Genomic DNA, 18,803 nt, shown 5'->3' with positions numbered 1-18,803 from the left:
TGGGTCTCATCTCCTTTATTCTCCTTATCTCTTTCACTGCCATCCTCTTTAGTCCGTCTTTGGCAAGGAGAGCCCCTGTGGAATGATCCTTTATAACCCCAATGCATATTCTGTCTCACTGGTCAACCCTGCTCTCCTGCATCCTGGTTGTCAGCACCCTCCATCACTTCTCCCCGTACAGGAAGATTGGAATACTGTGGTCAACATACATAAGGTCTCCCCATGTAGTAAAGTAGGCACCATGGCCTGAATTAGGTCCTGGTCTTCAGGAGTACTTTCTGATCCTGCATTCTTTTCCCCATTCTCACTATTCTAGAAATACTACTGGTAATTGCGTGGAGGCCCCTGCAATGTGGATAGTGTCTATAATTTAGCAGGTTACAGTCTGCCACACATTTATTGCCTTTCACTGGAAATCTACCAGGACCTGTAACATTTGCTGCCTCTGCACCCTTTTTATCCTTTCAACGATATCAAACTCGACAGACTTTTTATCTTCTACACTGCAAAGGTACTTCCTGGTGTACAAATACATATTCTCTGGTGTCATTCCTGTTGATTAAATCTTATCTGTTTCTTTCACTGAACCATTTTATTGTTCCCAAAAACTTCCTTGGGATGAACTTGACCCTTCAGGCACTGCCACTATGAGGCTGCCCTTGCTGCCGCTCACTTAGAGGCTAGATCTTGGCCTCACTGCTAAGGTTGCAGTGATGGTGAGTGGGGTCAGAAGCAGCAGTGGTGATTCCTGAAGGGGAGAAAGTGGAAGGAGAGCTACTCAGGGCTCTCTGAGATCTGCTCTCCACTCCCACTATCAATCAAACATTACAGCATTTAAAAAATTTTTTTTGAAAGCAAACTGTCATCCTCAAGGGATAGATTTAATTTTTGGAAAAGGAAGAGCAACTTGAAGCCATGTCTGATGAATTAATAGGTATCACAAAACCATCTATTATCAAAAATATAGCGTAGCTCTAAAGTAATGAGAACTGTTTTCTTGTGTCACGTAAAAACTGACCTTTCAAAAGCAATTACAAAAGAACTGCAACTAACTTGAGAAATGGTAGCATACATTGAATATGTTCGTATCACCCTAAAGATAGTGACTAAAATGAAAATAAAGCTTTACTATTTTGCAGAGAAGGTATGTAACCATATTCATATGCACATGAGTACATATTACTCAGATGTTTTCCTATAAAATTTTTATTTACACATATATTGAACATAAATAAATGTATAGTACAGTAAACGCAAATAACCAGGAGACCAGAAAAAAAACAGCTACATATAAACAATTCTTCAAAAGGACAAAATGATGGAAATGGGAGTTACAGAATATTACAGAGGCAGAGAGGTAAAGCCTTCTCACACAATGTATTAGAATGATACAAGCAAAACTAAATAACATACTTTCAATCATAAACTAATGTTTCTCTTTCAATTCTGAAAAAATACTACTGTCTTCATTAAATGAAAGTACTTTCACCCACTTCAGCTAACATAAGTGTGATAATCAAGATCACCCATGACTTCCATGCTGCTAGATGCAATAGCCATTTCTCAGTCCTGAATTTACTCAACCAGGCAGCAGCATTTGATAATCAATCACCTCTTCTTCTTTTAAAAACATCCAGGACACCACTCTCCTGCATTTTCCTCTTACTCCCTTGCTCTCCTTCTAATTTCCCCTTACTAGGTCCTTCTCATCTCCACAAACTGCAAACTTTGGCTTTTCCAAGGACCCATTACTCAGTCATCTTTTATCTCTGAACTCATTTCATTGATATCAAAATCCAGTCTCAGAGCTTTAAACCCTGTCTATACCCTACCAATGCTAAAGTTCCATCTCCAACCTAGACTCCTCCCCAAACTCCAGGCTTACATCACTTCTCCATTTAGATGTCTAACTGGCATCTCAAACATCATATATCTATAAACAAACCTTGACTTTTCTCCCCAAAATTTAGTCTTTCCAAATCTTTCCTATCTCAGTAAATAAAAAGCCCATCAATTCAGTTATTCAGGCAAAAATAATTGGGTCACCTCTGAATCTTTTCTTGCACCTTTAGTCCATATTCACAGGAACAGAAAATCCTCCTGGATTTACCTCCAGATTTTATGCAAAAGCCGACCTCTTACAAGTATTATTTTAGGTATGGCTTATCAAAACTCCAAACAAGTTCCATTACTTTCTGTTGCTATCAGTCTTGTCTAAACCCCTCTATCCTAGACACAGTAAAACACAATCAGTGTTTGTTAATCTATCAAGTAAGATCCTATTTTTTTTAAGATTTTATTTATTTATTTGACAGAGAGAGACACAGAGAGAGAGGGAACACAAGCAGGCAGAGTGGGAGAGGAAGAAGCAGACTCCCCTGCAGAGCAAGGAGTCCAATGTGGGGCTTGATCCCAGGACCGGGGATCATGACCTGAGCCCAAGGCAGATGCCCAGTGACTGGGTTGACAGGTTCTGCTCCCACTCTGTGGTTTCCCTGACTTTATTTTCCTTGGAGTTTACAAAGTTCCTTCAATCTATAAATATGTTTGTTTTTGTTTTTGTCTTTGTTTTTAATGAAATTTGGTAAGTTTTTTACCATTATTTCCTCCTATATTTTTTCTTATACATTGCATATGACATTTCTAAACCATCCCATTCATCTCTAAGGTTTTCTTCTTTCCCCCCTAATCTTTTCTTTTTCTTCTAATGGTTCTGTCAAACTATATCCAAGTTTATTTCTCTATCATATTAATTTTCCTAATAATAAACCTATACAGTGAATTTTTCTTTTTTTTTTTTTAAGAATTTATTTATTTATTTGACAGAGAGAGATCACAAGTAGGCAGAGAGGCAGGCAGAGAGAGAGAGGAGGAAGCAGGCTCCCCGCTGAGCAGAGATCCCGATGCGGGACTCGATCCCAGGACCCTGGGATCATGACCTGAGCCGAAGGCAGCGGCTTAACCCACTGAGCCACCCAGGCGCCCCAATATACAGTGAATTTTTCTTAACTTCAGATGTATTTTCAGTTCTAAAATCTCCACTTCTTAAAAATTTTGTGGCTGATAATTCCTAGTTCCTTACAAGCAAAAGTTTTTTAACCTCACTAGTTATAATAGCGTCCTAAAAGTGCTCATGTAATAATTCCATGTAATAATTCCCAGGACCCTGGATCGTGACCTGAGCCAAAGGCAGACACTTAACCAACTGAGCCACTCAGGCACTCCTCCAAAGTGATTTTTAACTAACTAACTAACTCTGTATATTTTTTCTATATCAGTTAGATCTTTATCATAATATAATAAACTGATAAAGAATCACTATGCTATCATTTTATTGAAGGGAGGACAAAACACAAAGCAAAATTTTAGTACTGAAAAATTTAGCAATGCAGACAAACTGCTTAATAATTAGGAAATGTACAATAACAATTATAAAATATCAGAACTTTAAAATCTGTTTTGCAAACTTATGTCAAAAAGCCACTGTATAAGATACTTGTAGCCACTGAATAACCACATCAAATAGAGCTTAACTCACAATAAATTTTTCCATACTAGAAAAAATTACAGTGAGAAATTTTTTTGTTTTACAAATTATTACCAAATCTAATGCTTTGTTTGATTAGTAATACCCTCCTTTTATTTACTGTTTGCCTAAAATAACTAAGTGCAAAATATTCACTGACAAGCTATATTGCTCAAAACCAGACATTTCACAGAAAGAAAGTTGCCTAATATTCCAACGGTCAACAAGTCAAAATTACGTGGGACAGGCTGTACAGTATATATAGTTTGAGGACATTATTTTGGGGGGATTTATTTTATCTCAGAGCCCAGATGTTGACATGCTATCGACATTAAGCCCAGAACCACAGAGAATACCAACTGACAATCATACTTATTAGAAGCTCCAAATAACCTGCATCAATGAATATAAATACATTATTATATAACAATAATTCTAGCTTCATTTGTGATTTAAGCCAAATGTCAACTGATTATTATATCCTAAACACCATAAAAATTCCACTGCAACTTTCTACCCTTCAACTCATAGGAAGTGACTTTACCTCCTATTTTACCCAAGAAAATTGAGATCATTATGTGTGAACCACTTCAGCTTTCTCTTTGTCATAACACAATCTGATCTTCATTTGTATCCTCTCCTCTTTCCTTTCATTCTCTGAATTTCTAGAAAACAACTTCAATGTCAAAAATTTTTATAGATGCTTGTCCTGATTGTAATTCTACTTTAGTATTTACAAATTGAGAAAATACATATACACCCATGGACTTATACAGTCTATTTCCATTAATAACATGGGGCTCAGGGGGCACCTAGGTGGCAGAGTCAGATGAGCATCAACTTTTGGTTTCGATTCAGGTCGTGATCTCAGAGTTGTGAGATTGAGCCCCATGGGCTCCATGCTCAGCAAGGTCTTGGCCTGGGACTCTCTCTCCCTCTGCCCCTCTCCAACCCCCCTCCCCCAAAATAAATAAAACTTTTTTTTTTTAAGATTTTATTTATTTATTTGACAGACAGAGATCACAAGTAGGCAGAGAGACAGAGGGAAGGAAGCAGGCTCCCTGCCGAGCAAAGAGCCCGATATGGGGCTCGATCCCAGAACTCTGGGAGTCATGACCTGAGCCAAAGGCAGAAGCTTTAACCCACTGAGCCACCGAGGTGCCCCTAAAATAAATAAAATCCTTAAAAACCAAACCAAATCAAACCAAGGGGTTCAGTGGGCTATACCCATAGGTTGGGAAATTTCAAAGCTTAATGAAATACTTTTTCATGCAATGCCCAAAATTTCAAGGTACTTTCTTTTGAAAGTCCTGATTTGATATAGGTACTCTATTGTCTGTATTAGGATGCTTGGAATACATTCTCTACCACTTGACTATTTGTATACAGAACATAGTGACACAGGGTTACTACTCATTTCCACTTCTGTTGTAAAAGACTATGATGAGAAAGAGCCACGTTACAAATTACTAAGTCTGAAAAGTGGTTCAAGACAATGTTTGCTCCTTTCCAAATAAGAGAATTACATAACTTGTTTATATTTAGTCCTTTTCCTTTTTCCTGCCAGGAAGCTCCCATCATTTCTAAAATTTCACTATAATCATCATATTGGATTTATAGCTTACAAAACTGGGTTTTTTTTTAATTTCTTTCTTAATTATGCATCATTGATTTGATTCACTTAATATCATTCTGGCAGTACTTGAAAAAAACCACTTCAAATATTTTAAGCCAAGCCAAAGTATAACAAAAGGAGGCAGAAAGTACACTAATCTAAAAATCTGAATTACAAGGTGCCTCGTTAGTGCAGTAGATAGCGTGTCAGTCTCATAAAAATCTGAATTACAGAAACATTCCCATGCAAAGCCAACACATGGCAGAACCATGACCCAAACGAAACTAAAGGAATAACAGAATAAAAAGTGCTGTGTAAGCACAAAGTCGTTTCTAGGGATAGTAAAATTAATGATATGGAAAAAAGATCGTAGCAAATATTTTCACATTGACACAAAAATAACAGCATTATTGTCATTTAATATTATTCTGATTATTTTATATATACCGGGAACAGACTTATTTTTGTACCCCTGTTTTCATAATATAGTCTTCATACTGATTATTTGAACACTGTTTTTAAGAAAACAGCTCTTCCATGCAAGATATAAACTTCTTCAAAATTATAAATACTTTGACTTACACCCCATAATTTTCTCTCAGCTCCTAAATGTTTGGGATGTCACAGCCCCTAATGTGATTTAAATAAAACTCTTATTTCTTATTATTACAGGTATACTGTACATTAAAAACTAATTTATATATGTGAATGCAGTATCTTGCCTAATTCAGTCTTCGTTTTGAAAGTTAAAAAACAGGGGCGCCTGGGTGGCTCAGTGGGTTAAGCCGCTGCCTTTGGCTCAGGTCATGATTCCGGGGTCCTGGGATCGAGTCCCACATGGGGCTCTCTGCTCAGCGGGGGCCCTGCTTCCCTCTCTCTCTCTCTGCCTGCCTCTCTGTCTACTTGTGATCTCTCTCTGTCAAATAAACAAAAAAAATCTTAAAAAAAAAAAAAAGAAAGTTAAAAAACAGGAAGAATATGATAAATCATATTAAATAATTGATTTTGCAAAACTCAGATACTCACTACTATACTGACCTTCTCCACCTATTGTAAAGGACGAGCAAAAGTAAAAACTAAAACTGAATTAATTTCAGTCACATGTAATTTTACACCATTTTCCTCTTAAATCTTTATTCTTTCAAAATTATCTCTAATTTGAACAATAATGGTCATTTCATGTGTTCATTCTGTATTTCAAAATTTGAGAATTTAAATTCCACATTAAGCAATATGCTTTTATAAAATTTAGTATTTCAGAATTATGTTAACAAAAGCCATGGCTTTAATATTAGAAAATACTCTGAAGAATTTTAAAACTTCATGAAAATAGTGAAAAAGAGAAAAAGCATCTTGGAAACAAAATGAAACCTGTAATAACAGCTGAGTTCCAAACAGCAGAGATAACTCTGAAACCACATTGAAGGAAGATTATTGCTATATATTATATAGTATCACATTTCACATAGAGTTCACATAAAACTTTCCACAGAATTTATAACAAGATACTTATTACTACCTTATATCCAGGTCCTAACTGATGAATTGCAAATATCTGTGCAGGGTTGAGCGCTTCACTGAATACATACACGGCACCAAGTTGACCACAGAACACCCTATTTGCATCAGCAGTTTCTGAAGATCCGAGAAAGCACTTGTCATAGCTCTATTTTTTAAAAAGTCACAAAAAAAAAAATCAATGTATTATTTTGCATTGATAAAATATTTAAAGACAACTGCCTTCACTGTCATGAATACCTTAAAATATAACAATAACAACAGAAGAAAGCATCACTTAAGACTTTATGGAGTATTTAAGTAATAAAGGCCAGCTAAAGACTTTTAGAAAAAGTGTATCAGTTAAATATTTTATATGTATACAAAAGCAAAACAAAACAAATCATCTATTCAATAATCACTTAACCACTATAGAAATGTTTTCTTAAAGGCAAAAGGGCTTATAATTTTATTTACAAAAGTAAAACTAATTTTAAAACTCTAATCATTTAACAATTGTCCATATATAGAGAGATTCATCTAAATCAGAGAATGACTATTCCATATGTTAACCATAAACACATAAGCCCTAAATTTTTGAAACTAATGTCTCCCCCAGGGATATATATTCCTCTATCTCTCCACACTAAGTCAAGGACACAACAAAAATCACTTCCCTCTCTTCCATGAGTAGGCATTATGCAGAACCAAATCAATATTGATCACCAAAATTTGCCACCTAAAGCACGTGGTATGGTGCTCTCCATCGGGAGAGTTCAAGACCTTAAGAAGCCACATTTATGAAGACCCTTCCCATCTCTGCTTCTTAAAATCTCACCAAATATTAGGCCCTGGTTTCCTTCCCCCATCCTCACAGGATATTACACACCTTAGCACTAGTAAGCAAGACATTAAATATTTATGGTTTTCCTTTGGTGCCTCAATAAAATGACAAAATATCTGTGAATGAATTATGAAGACAGAAACTCATCAACAGATACCCAATCTGTAATTAAAACTATAGGAACTGAAGAATTTGTTGCATAATGTTATGTGCACATATGTGTTTTGCCCAGACCTCTCCATTTCTTGGTACACTACTGCAAATAATTTAAAAATCTAAGTCTTTTTTTTCTTTTCTTTCTTTCCCTCCCTTCCTTTCTCCCTCCTTCATTCTTTCCTTACTTCCTTCCTTTTTAAATATAACTGTAGAGTTAGTGAAAGTCAACAAAATCTCTTGGGTTTCTTCCACTCTATAATAAAAAGCCTCCCCTTTGGAAGGCAGATATGAAGTAGAATTGCATCTATGTAATCTAACTCTGCAAAATCATTCTCAAAAATTGACTGTTTCTGGCCAAACTATGAGTTTCTAGGGCAGAAAGAGCAAACTTGTTCTATAAATGAATAGACAGTAAATATTTTAAACTTTTCAAGCCACATGTGGTTTCTACCATATAATCTTTTTTGATTTTTGTTTGTCTCAATATTAAAAAAAAAAAGAAAAGAAAAGAAAAACCTCTAAAAATGAAAAAAAAAAAACCACAAAGATTCTTAGGTCATGCAAAAACAGGTCAAGGTTCAGATATGTTCTTCGGGGGTACTCTTGACTTAGGGCAAAAGCAATGGACTGTGCATACAGCATTATGTGGAAGAAAACCAGAGAGAACAAGAGACCCTGCTCTTGAGTAAATTAAAGTCTGGCGAGATAAAGACAATACTAAGAAGTGAATTTTGTTAAAGATGTAAGTTTTTGTAAAACCAGGAATGCTGGAATGCTCGTACATTATTGGGTTTGGAAGTACTTTTGGCACTAGAAAACATATTTTCCTTTGGTTCTAACAGGCCAGGATAATGACAGGGGAAAGCTGAGAACAGAGCTCTTGAGGTTTTAACTCTAGATATTCTCTATCCGGAATCCAACTGTGTTACCTCCCTCACTGTTAACAGGCAAGTCAAAACTAGTATTGTTTGTTATTTACAAAATAAATCACTTAATTGATCTCCCTACTTCTGTCATTTTTTTTTCCCTTCAGAATATTCTCAATACTGCAGCCTGACTGATATTTTTAACATATGCACCAGCATCACATCACTCGTCTGCTCAAAACCTTCCAGAGATTTTTAATGTTGGGTAAGATGGGAAAGTCCAGGTATTGTGTCTGCACATAAGGACCTGCATGATTTCACCCCCTGCTGTCTACCTAACCTTATCTCTTAAACATTATTCTGTCCATTCCTCCCTCTGTTCTAGATAAAGTGATTGCTTTTTTCTTCAATTAACTTCTCAGTTCTGTCTCAAAGACTGTACTCACTGCTTCCAGCAAATGGGATATCTCTCCTCAATATTCACATGACTTGCTTCCTCAACTCTTCTAAAATCATCTCCTACCATCTGGCTTCCCACTTCCCTACACCTATAATTTCTATACCTAGTCCCACTAAAATTTTTTCCACAGCATTTATCATACTGACTAAATGTTATATTTATTCATTTTGTAATTAAAATCTTCTTATCACATCCAAATAAGGTACAAGACCCAGTTTTTAACTGACTGAAATTTTGGAAAGAATAGAATACTGCATAGATGTTTTTGACCTAATACTTAATTTATTGAGCAATTTTCTTTTTTTTTTTTTTACCACTAATTGTCTATTTTAGCAACTTAATTATATTAAAGACCTAAAAATTCACTTAAAATAACTTTCAAAGTATAACTATTAAGTTCCTTCCAAACTATTTTTAATACAATTCATGTTATGAACAATGACAGATCATACACTCAAAAACATTAAAGCACAGATTAAAAAAAAAAAACAAAAAACTTACATCATTTGTGTTAACATGCCAAGCCATATCACCATAGGATACCAGCTGCCCATTAACATAACACCGAATTTCACTGTTCCTCCATCGATTATAAATGTGGACAATGCTGATCATGTACCACTTAAATAAAAAAAATTTTAAAGACCTTAATATGTCATGTTTAGTTATTGTCTAAAAAAGCAATCATAACATTCATACACAATACAAAAAATGCTTGAAATAATAACAATTATACATTACTATTTCAAGTTCCCCCTTATTTCTCATTTTGCAGATGGAAGAAGTGACTCATAAAGAATAAATCTGTGATGAAGACAGACCTAGAACACCTTGAACTCTGGAATGATACTCCTTTCATTATACTAAGATCCAAATATTATGGAAATACAATATATTTGTGTTCATTCATTTAATAACATGTATATTCTGCCAGGCACCACAAATGCCCAAGTTTGACCAGACAGAGCATAGGTCCAACTCTCCTGAAATTCATGGTATAATGAAAGAGACACAGATTAGATATATAAAGATATATAAAATGATGAACAATGAACTCTACAAAGGGGAAAAAACAAAACCACTGTAAACTGAGAAAGAATAACCTAGGATTCTACTTTGGATTGTATGGTCAGGAAAGACCTGTCAGAGGAACAACATTTTAACATTTATAATGAAATGTAGGTGATTTCAATTCCACAATTTAGATTTATTAGGTCCAAGTATAATTATATATTTTTAACCTGATAATGTGCGACTATGCATTAAGAATCTAGGAATGAGTTTATATTAAGTTCTAACTTTATAGCTCCTAAGTTCAACCAAAAGCATTTTAAGTGTATACTGTGATACAGAATGGTTTAAGTTCTGTAACAATTTGTGGCTCCAACCCTTACTCTAAGGCTGAGAATAAAAATTCAAAAATTTACAGATACTTGAACAAGTATGCCTTCAGTGGTTAAGGAGGGAAAATTAGATTTAGTTTCCTCCCCCAAAATAAAAATATATAATACACACTTTATTTCCCAAATTTCTTAGAAATACTATTCAATTATTTCATATAGCATATTTTCAAAAACATAAACCTATAGTAATAATTCCCAACCACTAAAATATTAGTTATTTCAAGGTGTCTGAAAAACTTTGAACAAAATTCAATTTCTTTCATTTTGATTTAGAAAATAAAAATTGTGCACTCAAACGTAATGGAAGACAGTAACACAAACAACACTGTTCCTCAATTATAGAAACAAAATGTCAGGTCAAATTGCTGAACCCCTAAAACATGGGCCTTTTTAAAAGTTGTTTTCATTTTAGGTAATCCTTAACTCCAATTATTGCAAACTGAACCTTCACTGGATCAGAAACCAATATATATGTTTGTCCTGACTAAAAGCAGAAGAAAATCTTTAAAGTCAGTCATTTAACAACTTGTATTTCTAAATACTATGAAATTATCAGGCAAAAGCCATGAAAATGGAGCTTTAAATAAATTTAAGAAAAATCTTTCAGTTTACATGCGTCAGAAATCAAATTTACCTATGTTACCCTCACTGAGTTTGAAAATTTTCCATCAGAATGCCATCTAGGTAACACAGGAAATAAAATCTTTATATTTTGGAGTAAAATTTTTAGAAATTTCAAATTTCTAAGCAGAATACACATTAAAAAATGTCTTGAAATAGAAGAGGACTTCCGGCTATCCAAAGACAAGTTTAAGATGAATACTATTAGGTGTATTATTATAGTTACTGAGATACTTAATATAGAAAAGTACTTATTTAATAAATATTTATTGAGCTCTTTTTCCTGTGCACCAGATAATTTAGTGTACTGGGCTGGAAAATACAAACTGCGAATTCATACAGATATAAACTGAGTTCCCAGGTTACCAGCTCTATGGCTTCTGGCAAATTATTTAGCCTCTCTGAAAAAACTTCCATGTCTAAAAAAGGAGGAATAATAATGCCTGCTTTATGGAATGACTGTGAATATTACACATAATAGACAATATATGAAAATTATAAGGAACAGTTCTTAATACATATTTGGCACCCATATAAATAAGATAACTAAATATATATTCATTTTTTTATACACTATGTCCCCAAATGAGATTTTTTTCTGCTGGAATTAACACTATTTACTCCTCAGGGTCATTCCCTCATTCAAAAAATTTACTGAGCATCTGTTTCATGCCAAGTATCACCCAGATTGCGGGCATACGAAGATAACATATAAACCCTTAAGGAGGTTTCACCAGAAAAACAAACATAAAAACAACCATAAAACCATCACAAATATCTAAAACACAGATTTGGGAGCAAAAGAAGTAATGACTAACTGAAGGCATAGGGAAAAGACAAGACAAATGGAGAAGGAAGGCTAGCAAAGAAGTCACTAAAAGAGTAAAATGAAACTTAAAATATAGCTTAAAGGACGAATACAAACTGTTGCAGAAAAAGGAGGGAAAGAAACATTCCAGGCAGAAGAAGCCTAATACTTCACATTATAACACAGAGTCCTGACAAAATTTTTCTCCGTGTTTAGATTTAGCTGCAATAACAAAGGCCAGCTTGTAAAGAGAAGTGTAGACACCTTTAGTAATTGGACTTTGTTTCTGCATAATGTGGTACCACTAGGAATTTTAAGCAGGAAAGTAAAATGATCATCTTCACAATTTAGGAAATAACCAGCTATAGTGAGTGAGTGGGATAGTTAGGAAAATGTGGTTAAAGATAAAGCTGAAAACTACTGCAAAGGTTCAGGTAAGAAAACTATAAAAGTCTAAATTAAGATAAAGGCATTTGTAATTAAAAGAAGGGGGATAGGGACTAATTAACAGAACTGATTGAAAGTGATGATACAAAAAAGGCAAATGTAAGATGGTTTCCAATTTTTTACTTAATTTGGTTGCGGTACCATTAACTTGAGATAATTAATATAGTTAGCCACTTAATTAGCCAAATAACAAGATGTGGAATAACAGAGTTTGCTTTTGGTCATAACACTGATATTTGATAAAACTGATGAATGAATAAATGAATGCAGAGTTGAATGAACGAACTGATCTCAGTGAAGATCAAGATAGTTTCAGGAAAATTAACTTTTCTGTTCTCTTTTCTTGGTATATCAATATATCCTTTATATATAATAGACAAATGCCTTTTCAATTCCAAAGAGCTCAACCTTTGACTTGACAGTTTTGACTAATGTTTTGAAAGAAATGGGACGAAAGCTGGAAACTGTGTATCATATGATAGTATGTACATCTACTAAGGTCTGCATTTAATTAAGACTCAAAAATAGATCTATAAAAGAAGAACAAGAAAAAAACCTGTAATAAGAATTCACAGAAAAGGGGCGCCTGGGTGGCTCAGTGGGTTAAAGCCTCTGACTTCGGCTCAGGTCATGATCCCGGGGTCCTAGGATCGAGCCCCACATCCGGCTCTCTGCTCGGCAGGGATCCTGCTTCCCTTCCTCTCTCTGCCTGCCTCTCTACCTACTCATGATCTCTATCTGTCAAATAAATAAATAAAATCTTTAAAAAAAAAAAAGAATTCACAGGAAAATATAACATGATAATTATACAAATACCAACAGTAGCTAACACATAGGTATTAACACAAGGTCAAACATCTGTAAGTGGTACAGATAAGGAAGCGAAAGTTTTCATATAAACATTTCTTTTTGAAAGGTCAGTTAAATATCTTATTAAATGATAACAATTTAGCTAGGGCATCTTCTGGAAAAATAAGAAAAAAAAGAATGTATTTATCTTGAATAATGAAACAATAAAATAAAATACTATGGTTTTCAAGGTTTCTGAGAATCTTGACAGGTTTTTCAAAACCTCTATCACTCTATGGCCTTGTACCGGCCAAGACTCCTTAGAATCAATGTATATAGAGCTGCTACAAATGGGAATGTATCTCTCATAAGGAAATAGCGTAAAAACAAAAACAGAACAAATGGGTTAAATTGCTTTTTATTGGTTAATGACAATTTTATTTGGTTCTTAACTTCACCCTAACTTTCCTTATTTATACTCTTCAAACCACTGTTATCTAAACTTATCTGATGAAAAAAAAATCACCTAGAGCATTTGTTAAAAACATATTCCTAATATGAAAATTCTAATTCTAAGACGCTGTATTTATTACAAATTCCTGAGGAAATTCAAAATAGTTTGGCACATTTGGCAAACCCTCCTGGGTGTCATCTCAAATCTAGTAAGTCAGAATTTCTGGTGGAGGGACAACTGAAGTTATAGGAACTAACTGTGATTTGTATCAAGGAAAAAAGAACCTCTGATCTAATATAGAAATTTATATTGAATCATTGCTTTTTAAGCTATTTTCCAAGTATATATTAATGAATGATTGTTACACTGATATTCTTTAATAAAAATAGCTATTACTATTGCTTAAACATAAAGCAAATATTTTTATTAGACTCAGGTAAAATTTTTAAATGTATACTTGAAAACCCCATCCTAAATCATAATTTCATCAATACATGGCAAAACACACATGGGATCATAAGCAAACAAGAAAACAAACGAAAAGAAAGAAAAAGAAATGGCATCCCTCTGCTATATGTGGGCTCATCATCTCTGTTATGGTTGTTCCTGTGGATAAATATTCCCATGGGTAAAATGTAGAGTGTGCCCTAAAGAAGGTAGACAATCTCACTGTCATACATATATCCAAAAGATCCTTGAACCTGGAAGGGGTAACTGGCCTTAAACATGTGGAAATAGGAACTCTATTAATCTGTCCTTTTTTTTTAAAGATTCAGAACTTTCAAATGGTTAGTTACTCTTACACAAAGATGGAGTCCATTAAAATATTTTATACACACACACACACACACACATATATAAAATGGAACATCTCTCTAGAAAAATCCCAGGTAATAGCAAATTATATCTCATAAATCTAGTTACACAGTTACACATTTCTCTGCATTTTCTCTTGTTATTTTTTATGTTCAGAGTAGGCTTTTAAAAGTGCATTTCAACCTGGTCTCTGAAGATCCATATTCTACTAGATATTAAGGAAAGGTATATTTAATGGGCCAAAACATTAGCTGTAGAGCAACATTCCCTCCTTGAAGTCAGCATTATTGAAGAAGCAGAAATCACTGCAACCTTCAATCTCAGGAAACACGATTCAGGACTACCAGGATTAACTAAAACTCCCTCAAGAAAAATCTCTCTGTATTACCAAATCTAGAGGTTTAACACCTGACCTTTTGAAAGAGCTAATTATCTATAAATCCATAGTGCATGATATGTACACATATAAAAACTACTGTGAAGTCTGAATCTCCAGTCTAAAAACTGGTTCTAATATCTAAATAAAATGAAGTCAGAGGAAGAAGAGGGAAGAAGAACAAGAAAAAGGAGGAGGAGGGAAAAGGGAAAAAGAAGGGGAAACTTAGGGGAAGATGAAAAAGATGAACAAGAGGAATTAGAGGCAAAAGAGCGACAAGAGAATATTGAGGAGGAGAAAAGCAAAGGAAGAAGAGAAATAAGATAGAACTGTAATTAAAGCAAAATTTCTGCAAATACTCTTCATACATAATTCCTCAAAACTATCATTAAATAACAAAGTTCATATATAAGTTTGCCTTTGAATAAACTTTGAATTAATAATGTAATTGTTAAACTCTTTAATACTGTTTTCATAAACATGCTGAAAATTGAAAAGACACTGTATTATTTCTATACAACATATAGCAAATTTATATATTCCATATATTATTATATATGACATATACAAAATTATGTACCAAAATTTTAGGATCTAAATAAAGATATAAGAATGTGTCAGTAGTTAGGATTCTAAGTGACTATATTTTCCATTAAACCTGTGTAAAACACCTTGTCAAAAAGCATAAAATCTCTCTTAATGCTCATGGATAATACTCTAATTCTCTATAAATCCGATAATTAACTTAGTTTTTGCAGTGTACATTACCGTGCTAGAACAACAAGAAAGGCTGGTAAACTTTCGATTTTAAAAATGTATCACATAGTAACAACCACATTACTTGGCCTTTATTGCCATGACTACCTTTCTTACTCCTGCCACATGGAAAAGGTCCTTGGCATACTGCCCCAGAAAGAGCAATGACCACAACAACACCCAGGCCTCCTTTCTCACTTTATCAACAGTAACACCTCATTTATTTTACACCACTAGAAAAGAAACTGCCCAACAGAAATTAGCTGTCCAGATAAATAGAACCTACTCCTTCAGGAAACAAAGGTTCTCTTTGGTTGTTAAAGCATATTTTATTTACTTATCCAACATATATTATTAGCAATCCACCAAGATCAGAATTCTGTGGCAAGTTTATGAAGGAATACAAAGATGAATCTAACACATAGCTTAGTTTCAACAGTTACTAAATAATGCACATATAAGTGAGTAATAAAGATTTAAGAGAAATAATTGCTATAAGAAATACTGAAATAATACGCAATGAGAGAGATTATAGTGGAAAGCAAGGAAATCAAGGAAAGATTCCACGGAAATGGTGTTATATGGAATGGAACCTAAGAATAAGGTGGGATTTGAAGACCAATAGGCATAAATGAGGAGACACATAAATGTTTTCACACCAGAGACTGAACATTTGAAAAGGAAAATTTAAAAACTGAAACATGGTAGAGTAGTTCAGTTTTAACAGAGTAAAGAGGATAAGTAAAAAGCTAAAAGTGAAATCCAAATCATGAAGGACTAGGCTAAGAATGTTAAGTTATTCTATAGTTAGTGAGAAGCAAATGACTGGTTTGAGCAGTGGAATAATATGATCATGACCATAAATCAGATATTAGTATATAAATAGTTTGGGAGAGAAAGAGACAAAGGATCCAAGATAAAGAGAGAACAATATGAAGAATTTAAGCAGCAATCAAGGAATTTTTCTAAAGACATATATTACAGAGATACACAGTAAAGGAGTGGAAAGTTACACTGATACCATGATCAAAAAGGGGGTGAAGAACAAAGACGATTCAAGTCCCCACTATCATGAAGACGGTAGTCTTTGGCTTTGATTAAGCAGCTTAATCAAAACAGAGGACTTAAGAACATACTGAATATGGGACTGGAAATGTAAATACAGTGTTACATTTTCTGTAAATAAATGAGGGGCCAGAAAGACATTTACATGGCAGTATCTTTGGTAGATATAAGAACAGAGCTATAAGATATAACAGAGCTGTAAGATATAAGAACAGAGCTTGGAGGTAAGAATAATAGTGGAAAGCTTATCATGAAACTGAATAAAAATTTTCAAAAAATTATATCCTCCACAAAAGCAGGAATGTTATCTGTTTTGTTCACTGTCATATTTCTAGTCCCTACAACAATGTCTGGAACTCAGTAAGTACGCAGTAAGTATTTACTGTAAGAATGCCATAGAATAGATCCCAGCGAGCAAGTAAGTGAGACAGACACTGTGAGAGGTCAAGAGACTGATCTTTTTATGTGAATAGTTAGATATAAAAATAAAAAGAAAATGCAGACAAAAAGAAGAGAAAAGCACTATGAGTCATAAGAAAAATCAATGAAAGAGAATATTACAGAAGTCATAAAAGGCGAATTTTAAGATGGGGGAATGGTGAATTGTGTCATTCTCAATAGAAACATTTACTTATACCTACCTTACGTGGTTGAAAATCATATTTCACACAGTGCTGAAAACCTTTTCCTTTAGACTTCAGTGATGTGACTATTAAACAGTTGCCAACGAAGTGAGCAGAGTAACCAACTCCTTTGCTAGTACGAAAACTGTAAAGAAAACAGAATAGTATAATATCCTCTGATACAAAGAACTATATTTCTAAAAATTAGTAAATAAATAAAATATAAAACATTATTATAAAAATGAAACTCATTTCCCCATAGAGTAGAAGAGTATTACATGTACCAAAGAAAGATTAAACCATAAAAGGTTTAGAACAACTAAAGAAGAACTTTAAATTGAGAAAATAGACTACAGATCAAAAACCTTCTGAAATTTCAAGGTAAAATAGCACAAATACATAAAAACAGATTAATGGCCAATGAAAGCCTACCAAGTAGACTTCATTTACCTTCCAGGACCCCTGAAATTAGCAAATACAGACACCATTTACACAGCTACTCTTTTCAAAACAACTTAATCCCAATTCTATTTTATCTTTTAAAATAGCTTAGGGGCGCCTGGGTGGCTCAGTGGGTTAAAGCCCCTGCCTTTGGCTCAGGTCATGATCCCAGCGTCCTGGGATTGAGCCCCACATCGGGCTCTCTGCTCAGCGGGGAGCCTGCTTCCTCCTCTCTATCTCTCTTTGCCTGCCTCTCTGCCTACTTGTGATCTCAGTCTGTCAAATAAATAAATAAAATCTTTAAAAAAAAATAAAATAAAATAGCTTAAAAGTTATAAAAAAAAAAAGTTAGAGCCAAGTTTGATAAATGATGTAGGTAATCAAATAAAGGAGTACATTTAAGAAAGAGAACATGTCTATGAAATACAGTTATTTTCTTCTAAGGGAGCACTCCTCCTAGCTGTGAATTTAAGCACAGTATTATAAAAATTGCAAATGCTCTGCAAAATAATGGTATTATTAAAATATATGTATGATCTGCCAAAATGACCATTCTGAAATTCAACCCATTTATGTTTGGAAGTTCAGACGTTTGTTTAGAACTCCCTCTCCCTACTATCCTTACATAATCTTTAATAATAGAGCTTACGATCTGTTAATAGCTCAAATTTTTCCACACTCACATTTCTGAAGCAGTCAATGTACAAAAGCACTTAATAATTATCTCATTAAATCTGATGTGACAGGTACTACTGTTATCTTCACTTTACAGTTGAAGGCACCAAAGCACAATATGTAGTGAAGACTTAACCCCAGGCAGTCTTACTTCAAAGCATTGCAAACATTAAATGAGGTAATACATGTAAACATTTACAATGCCTAGTGTATGGTAAGGCAGTCAATGAAAGTTTGATGTTCTCATTACTGCGCATTATTGGTAAACTAAAACAATCAAGCTCTTGGTCTTTACAGGTCAACCTATCTGGGTTTATCAACCTATTCTGTTAGTTATCTATCAAATAATTACTTTTATTATTTGTTATTTTCTTGCACAGTAGTTATCACTAATATTTTTAAAGCATATCTTAATTATGTTCATAAAACAAAGAAAGTAAAAAGGCAAAGTAATGAAATCTAGAAGAAGTTCGGTTTTTTTTTTCCTCCCCTGGGTTGGGGACTTGCATGTCCACTAACAATCCCCTTACTAATATATATAGATGTGGACTGGAGAAAGAGCCTT

At 34.0% G+C, this 18,803-nt stretch overlaps 1 protein-coding gene across 8 annotated transcripts in view; it reads right to left on the bottom strand.

The window, feature by feature from the left end:
- NBEA (neurobeachin) overlaps window positions 1-18,803 on the bottom strand; it is a 667,980-nt gene that overhangs the window by 558,891 nt on the left and 90,286 nt on the right. For all 8 annotated transcript variants that reach the window (XM_044249587.1, XM_044249579.1, XM_044249580.1 and 5 more), the window contains exons 6-8: window positions 17,141-17,267; window positions 9,466-9,585; window positions 6,661-6,807 (exon numbers count right to left, since the gene is read on the bottom strand). In XM_044249587.1, the coding sequence (XP_044105522.1) occupies window positions 6,661-6,807; window positions 9,466-9,585; window positions 17,141-17,267 (394 nt within the window). The remainder of the gene's footprint in view (window positions 1-6,660; window positions 6,808-9,465; window positions 9,586-17,140; window positions 17,268-18,803) is intronic.

This window comes from Neovison vison, chromosome 5 (genome assembly GCF_020171115.1).
Source record: "Neovison vison isolate M4711 chromosome 5, ASM_NN_V1, whole genome shotgun sequence".
Classification (NCBI taxonomy): Eukaryota; Metazoa; Chordata; class Mammalia; order Carnivora; family Mustelidae; genus Neogale; species Neogale vison.
This window is presented reverse-complemented; position numbering and strand designations above follow the sequence as displayed.